General features: G+C 36.8%; 1 protein-coding gene across 1 annotated transcript; it reads right to left on the bottom strand.

The window, feature by feature from the left end:
* Positions 1-2,547: 2,547 nt before the first annotated feature.
* On the bottom strand, positions 2,548-6,321 carry LOC108361461 (tropomodulin). The gene is made up of 3 exons (XM_017614081.1): positions 6,150-6,321; positions 4,338-4,731; positions 2,548-2,574 (listed from the first exon to the last, which is right to left on the bottom strand). The coding sequence occupies exons 2-3, from the start codon at positions 4,557-4,559 to the stop codon at positions 2,548-2,550; spliced, it is 249 nt and encodes an 82-aa protein (XP_017469570.1). The 5' UTR covers positions 4,560-4,731; positions 6,150-6,321.
* Between the last annotated feature and the right edge of the window lie 1,348 nt (positions 6,322-7,669).

Genomic DNA, 7,669 nt, shown 5'->3' with positions numbered 1-7,669 from the left:
AGCAGAATTTTATCCAACATTACCACGAAATTGATAATATTCATATACTGCGATGGGTATACCCACACAGGAAACAGACTACAGCACAGTAGTTGAGGAAAAAGAACGCACGTTTAAACCACAAAAGTAAATTATACCGATATTCCCAACCGTTTTTCAGATTTTCCAAGAGCTTTAAGAGTTTTATCATATGTTATTAGATTCTCTCAAATATGCGGCCACTTCATTTCAAGAAAAGTCACGCTTAATTTCATCCGATGAAATTAAAGCAACGATGCAACGCACATGCGGGTATTTGAACGATTAAGGCGACCAAAAATCAATTTGACAAAATTTTTAAGGAAACTTAAAAATTTAGTCACATTCGATGGAGAACATTCCAAATAACATTTCCCATTCCCCTCACTTTTCTAACTTGCACAGCGAACTCTCAACGTTGACCGCAAACAGAATATTCTAAAAGCTCAAACAGTCAACGACGTAACGTAGACGTAGGTTGACGCAGACACGATCTACCTTATGGGATTCGCGTGTTAACGAAAACTGACCACCGCATGGCGGTAAATTTGATATGCTGCTACGTACGTCAACCTACGTTTACGCTACGTCGTTGACTAACTGCGCTTTAACGCTGCTTACAAATAAATTTTCGCTCTCTAGAAAGATCGTGACGGTTTTAAGTTAATATTTTAATTTCTGCTTTGTATTCTTAAAAAGTAGTGATGGATCCGCATACAGAAGTTAATAATGTATTTAAACTGAAACATTTTTTTATCATTTTATTAAGCAAAAGTTCTATTTAAATTTAACGAAAATAGCGGGTTTCAGCGAGTGTTTTCTTGTTAATTTTTGTGAATATAAAGCAATTTGTTTTATCCCCGGGAGAGATCCCGTTATTATTCTTTGTTCGATTGAAGGCTTAGAAATTTGGCTAATATAGTCAGCGTTGCCAGGTTGACGTTTTTAACGTCATTTGGACGTTTTTTGAGCAAAAAATTACATTTTTTAACTTCCCAGTAATTTTTCTTTGTTACTAAATCTTGAATGATGCAAACCAAGCGTACGCGCATTTTTTGGATTCTTTGGCTAAGGATCCCATGTTCAAAGGCTGGCTGTGTAAACACTTGAGGTTACGAGGCTTATTGTAATGTTTCCAATTGCACATTAAAAGCCAAATCAGGAAGAGCCGATCTATTGCAACGCGCACGCTCACAAAAGCATCAAAAAAGCTGTTGAAGCATAAAAAGTCAGAAAAAAGTAGGCGACTTTCTTAAGACTTCATTTAAAATTTAATGAACGCAAAAAAGGCTGAAATATTGCTATGCTCCTTCTAAGCAGAACGCAATTTAGCATTTTCGACAACCGACCCCCTAACCAAATGTCTACAAGGGAAAAAAATATTAAAAATCAGCGCGATTATTTAGCATCTTTAAACTTGCACATTATTGCCCTGAAATTTGATGATTTAGAAAAAACCTAAATAAAAAGTTGAAAATCTAGCTGAAACTTCCTGGATATTTTATTATTTTTGCATAAAGTTTGAAATATGGATTTATATTTTGATAGTTATATAATGAGCTTGGCTTTTATTGAAAAATAATAAACATTAAATAAACAAAAGAGAAACAGTCATAATCGATCAAAATGTTGATGACTTAATCAGCTGATCACTAGTGTATGTATAAAATGATTTTTATTTTAACGATCTCAAACCAGTTTGCAATGAATTTTAAATGCGCTCTGTCGAAATGACATTTTAATATACCTTACGTACATATCGTCGATGTTTTTGCAAAACCGCCCATCTACCAGGTGCAAAACCGCCTACATCGCCATTGTGACAAAAATGATATTTGGTAACCTTGAACTCCAGGTATCGAGATTTATGCGTAAAATCGTTATTAAAACAAGAGATTTGTAAAATAATAGCTAACGAATACACTGCCTATCAAGGCAATGCCTTCAAAGAAAAGCCGTTTTTTTTTGCTCTCCTGTAAAATTCGAGTGCCCTAAGATAGACGGTTTTGCAATTGGTCGATGGTTGGTTTCGCAAAAACATCGACGATATGTACCTTTGTATACAATAAAAGTGTAATAAGCACAATTTTTTGTACATTTGAAAAAGACGTTTTTGGGTAGGAAATGACGTTTTTTCAGACCAAGAGGGACGTTTTCTCATGCCCAAGACCTGGCAACACTGAATATAGTGTGAAAAGATTGCCCGCAGAAAATGGCAGATAAGTGTCAGGTAAGTAATAAGATGTGACTGAGAAAAATTATTTATTGGTTCACAAATGTTGGGTAGGCACTGTGGCCAATGGTAAATTCGTTTACCACCTCTGCATGTTTGTAAGCCATGCAGGTTCCGCAAAATGCTCCGGAAGCAGTATCCGGAGGATGCATCAGACTAGGCCGAGCATACTTTGAAGTCCATCTAATTAATACTTAAGAAAGTTTAATTACATGGCAGTTGAGAATTGCATGTGCAAAAATTTCATAAATTGCATAAAGGAAATTTTTGCACATGCAGCACTACATAGCATGTATTTAGGCGCCTGGTGTTAGCATACGCGCCTAAACAAATAACTTTTGCTAAAATTTTAAAATCAAAAGTTATCAATACAAAATCTATGGGACTGAGAAATATTATTTTCTTCTTTTTAGTCCATTTATAAAAGCGTTGTATATTAAAATATTTTTTTATATTATTTATTCTCACTCACTTTCGACACTGTATTTTTTCCACTGATCGAAAGAGGATTTCTCGAGAGTGGTTAGACCTCTCTCAGCATTCATACATTTAGGGAAGATCTGTGAAATCTTTCTTGCTTACAATTATCAAAGTCATTGGAGTCTCTTAAGAACAAAGACATAGCGGTTGGTGCCTTCCTTGATCATCGTTTACCTTATGCTCTCAGACTGGGTCAAGTCCTTGCGTTATCCTTGACATAAAATTGTAGTGGAAACCAAATATTAAAGAGCGATCAAAAAAAGGAATTAGCGGCCTTTACTTCTATAAATATTCTGTGCCCCCCCCCCCCCCCCCCCCCCCCNCCCCCCCCCCCCCCCCCCCCCTCAAAAAGTGATATATTGGCTATATTAAACCAAAATCTAGGTAATGATGTTATATGGAGTCATTGTCTGGTAGATAAAAGTCTACTCTCACAACGGAGCGCTCTGGAACCACTTCTAATATAGAGCTAAATACTATCCTCAGTGCTACGTTGGCATTGTGAGCAAAGCTGTCGCATTTCGCTCTGCTATTAGGATAAAAGGCTCTAGCTTTTCATTCAACTCGGCGTACTAGAATTTTTAAACCTTCGATTTCTTGCCGGAATAAATGGATCGGAGTATTCCGAGGCTGGCTTCGAACGAATTCTTCTTCACACACATCCCTCCATTCTTGAAACCTTCGATTTCCTACCAGAAGAAATGGATCGAAGCGTTCCGAGGCTGGCTGCGAACTGATGAAGTGTTTTCTAACAGGTGCTCTAAATAAATTTCATATTCAGGCTGCCAAATTTGTACAGCTTTTTTGCAGGGGTGGAAGTTATTGAAGAAGCATCCGATTAGCTACACACAAGTGCATTACCGATTATAAGGTTAAATATCTACTCGGATATCCAGGCGGCAATTAGGGCGCAAGGATCGCTTTTGGTATGGTCAAAATTGATCGGGGAATGCCTGAAGTATCTCACAACTGCCTCGGATTATCTCCTAATTAAACGGCCAGAGTACAGTGACATCTGTGGAAATTTCAGAGCTGGATGCGAGAGAAAAGAAGTTTCCTTGCCAACTTGTGACTAACTCCGGGACATATAGGCTTACAGTCGGCTCAGTGATCGCTGACTTAAACCCCCAAAAATTTAATCTGCAAGCTCGTTCTGGCCGGTTGTTGACTGCAGGCGCTCAAGGGATGTAAGCGCTAGTTCTCGATTGTTAATATCGTACTGACTGTACACCATTCCTTAGGAAGCCATGCGGTGCGACGAATCCCTACCGCTGTATCTATTTGGAGGACGAGGTGCAATCATCCCAGCACTTCCTACTCAGTTGCCTGGCATTCGCTAGTCTAAGGTTTGAAAATATCGGCGCGCACTTCATGAATACTCTCGAAAAACTCTCCGGTGTGGATATCAGCTGCCCGCGGAACTTTGACTTAAGCACCCAGTGCATCTCTTACCCTAACACAGATTACCAGTAGTTGCCATTCAAGGAATTTTACAAACGGCGTAGTACAATGGAAAATTCAATTTATGTGTAAGTGAGACCCTCTTGGGACAGCCATCATAACTTAACCTAATGTGCACACAAAACAGTAAAAAATTATCACTCACCTCAGTAATTTTCATGGTACGCTTAATGGTCTTACGGGTCACCTCTGTGGTCTCTTCGACCACATCGCCGTCCTCATCGATGGCCTCGGTAACCATTTTCTCCGTCTCGGCAGAAACCTCCTCCTTCATTTCCTCATCATCGTCGACCGTTTGAGTGACGGTCTTTGGCTCCTGCTTCTCCTCAGCGCTAGAGGAGGTGTTGGTGGCTTCTACTTCCGACATATTGCACAAACTTCGGTTTTAAAGCACTTTATGAATTGAGTTGCTAAGTAAATAATTTTTGATTTTGTTAGCGGTAATTTTTTAACTACTTTTATACTCGTATGTATGTATTTAGTTTCCGACTTTGAATATACATACAACTTTGTGGGTTTTAAATAAAGATATTCAATTGCTGAAAATTATATAAGATAAACACATAAAATATAAAAATTAAATTAAAAAAAGCTTTCAAAACCCCGACACTAAATCACTAGATTTTACTTCAACTACACAAACACACACCGACACACACATATAATCGCAAAAACTTGTTTTTCTTTATTTTTTCACTAATTTCATATTTTTTTGTTTTGTTGTTTGCTATTTGTTTTTGCTTATTCTTTTGTCTGCTTCCCTTTAGCCTTTCTGCACTTATGCGTGTTGTTCACAGAATTTGAACTTCTAATTTTAAAATACTCGCGCACAAAATCTAGCATAGAATTCTTCCTGAAAATAAGTGTGATGTTTGCTTTGTTGTTGTACGCTTATTTAGATTACATAAACAATTTCGTGTTGCGTTATATGTTTTGTATGTTAGAGTATTTCCTGCATTGACGTCTGAGATTTTCGCTGAAATTAGCCCGGTTATATTATTTGCCAGTAAATTAAATAATATAACTTTTTGTGTTTATTGATTATGTATAAAAGATATAGACGATTAACTCAGCCTCTACGCTTTTAAAGATATATTTTATATCACAATTCACTATTGGTTTTCTTTTTAATTATTTTGTCAACTCAATTAGCCATACTTAATGTTGTGTTTTTCAAATTCATTTATTTTGACACAAGTTGCTGACTGATTTATTATAGTAATTTTTAATATAAATCACACACATACAAACATTCAAAAGTGTATTTTTTATACATGTTTCCGTTGCCACACTTTGTTTTATGTATTTTTGCTCTCCAAATATGCGAGTCGTTTTGCTCAATCAATTTTACTTATGTAGTTCGTTTTGTTTTTCCTATACAAATTTTTCCGGCACAACTTTCGGAATTTCACACCTTGCGGCACGTTTCTTGTTGCCCTCCAGTTTTTTTTTTTTTAACTTTTTTACTCTTCATCAAACTTATCATATGGTTTCAATATTTTTTCCATACCCAGTTTATTCGCGCAAACAAAAAAATTATAACCGAATTTTTTAATTACAAAAATTGCCTTTCGTCAATAGCTGCGTATTGAATATTGCTGCAAAATAATGCGGACGATTTGTACGCTTTTCGTGTTCAATATAATTCAATTAAAATTTGCTGCACAGTCCAAAACACATGAAACACATTCGTCTTCGCTCGTCTGAGTTTTCAGCAACAGCCGTGGCGACAGCAACAGCAACATTTAAACATGCATGCTTAATATTTTTCAAAAAAAAAAAAAAATATATATATATATATATCCGTATATACAGAAAAAACACGGTGTAAAAAAAAATTCAAGTCACTACTGACGAGTATTCGAACGCTGCTGGCGTGCAATTATTTTGCCGCCGCTATGAGCAAATTTTCCAATTCACATTTCACAAACAAATTTATGAATCTACTATATTATACATTGCTTTCATTTAATTTTATGTTCGATTTTTTTTCCTTCGCTCTTGTTTTACTTCTACTCCGCAATTTCTTCTTTGCAGTGTCGTTTCAACTTGCTTTATATCGCATACGAAATAAAATGGAATCAAAAAATCATAATTTTCATCTATTCTGAATGAAACCAAACGAAATGTGCGGCACAAGGCAAAGGAAATTCGTATGAGCGACGATCTTTGACGGCGAAAACGAACAAATTGTCTAGTATAAGCTAGTCGAAATATTGTGGATAATGTACATTAGGGTGGTTCAAAAAGGCATTTCTATACCATTTCTATGAGAAGTTGTTTTTTCCCCATATAAAATACATGGAAAATTTTGAGCGCTTTGAGCGACCTCTAAATATTTTTATACCCGCACTTGTGCACAAGGGTATTATAACTTTGTTCACATAACGGTTGTTTGTAACAGGCAAAACGAATCGAGATAGATATAGACAAATGTATACATAAATGATCAGAATGAAAAAAGAAATCGATTAAGCGGTGACTGTCTGTCCGTCCGTCCGTCCGTCCGTCCGTCTGTCCGTCCGTCTGTGCACACGACAACTCTAGTAAAAATTGAGATATCTTAACGAAACTTGGTACGTGCACTTCTTTCGGGCGTAGGACGGATGGTATTGAAAATGGGCAAAATAGGACAATAACCACGCCTACCTCCCATATAACGGTATATTTCAGAAATGCTTGAAACTGCAATATTTCGAAATTTAAGGACGCTAATTTACTTAAAATTTATACACCCCGGCTTATCGTGTAGCGGTAGCTTTCGGAAAGGTGGAAAACATATATTTAATAATTGCGCCGGGTATTTAATGTTCGGCTCCGCCCGAACTTAGACTTTCTTACTTGTTTTATTTCAAAATAAAAAATAGGGGTATACTTTTTTTCGATATAGAACAATCCTAGGGGGTGTGCGCATTACAATTCTAACTTTACTGTTTTTGGACCACCTTAATGTACATACATATGTGCATGTGTGTGTATGTATGTATTTATGTGGATATGCTTATAGAAATTAGGTGTATGTAAACATAGATGCTACATATAAAAGACTTGGTTTGGTAGCTTGCAATCATTTTTTGGGGGTTTACGACCCCTTTAGTAGTCGAGGGGAAAATCAATCTATAGCTTTGGCTCGATGTTTGTAGGAATGAGCGCGCCTGGGCAGCGCTACTAAAGCGAAACATCTATTGATTCATTTGAAATTCTGGCAACTGTAACTCACCACAGCCTTTCGATAGATAACATTTTTTCTTAAGACAAATCTGGCAGCTCTTTTCTGCCCTTCGAAATACTAATTGAAAGATTTGCTAGCGCGGATTTCTTAGCGTTATAACGGCATGTCGTCCGGATAATAAGAGGAACGTAGGACATCTGCTCAAAAGTAAATGGCTATCTTTCCAGCCTTTCTCGCTTCTTCACCGCAATAAGCTTCAGTTGGGGAGAACGTCGATGGCACACCAATTCCGACAGTGAACAATC

The sequence above is a fragment of the Rhagoletis zephyria genome, unplaced genomic scaffold, assembly GCF_001687245.7.
Source record: "Rhagoletis zephyria isolate East Lansing unplaced genomic scaffold, Rhagoletis_zephyria_1.1 Rzeph_scaffold_00765, whole genome shotgun sequence".
Taxonomy (NCBI): Eukaryota; Metazoa; Arthropoda; class Insecta; order Diptera; family Tephritidae; genus Rhagoletis; species Rhagoletis zephyria.
This window is presented reverse-complemented; position numbering and strand designations above follow the sequence as displayed.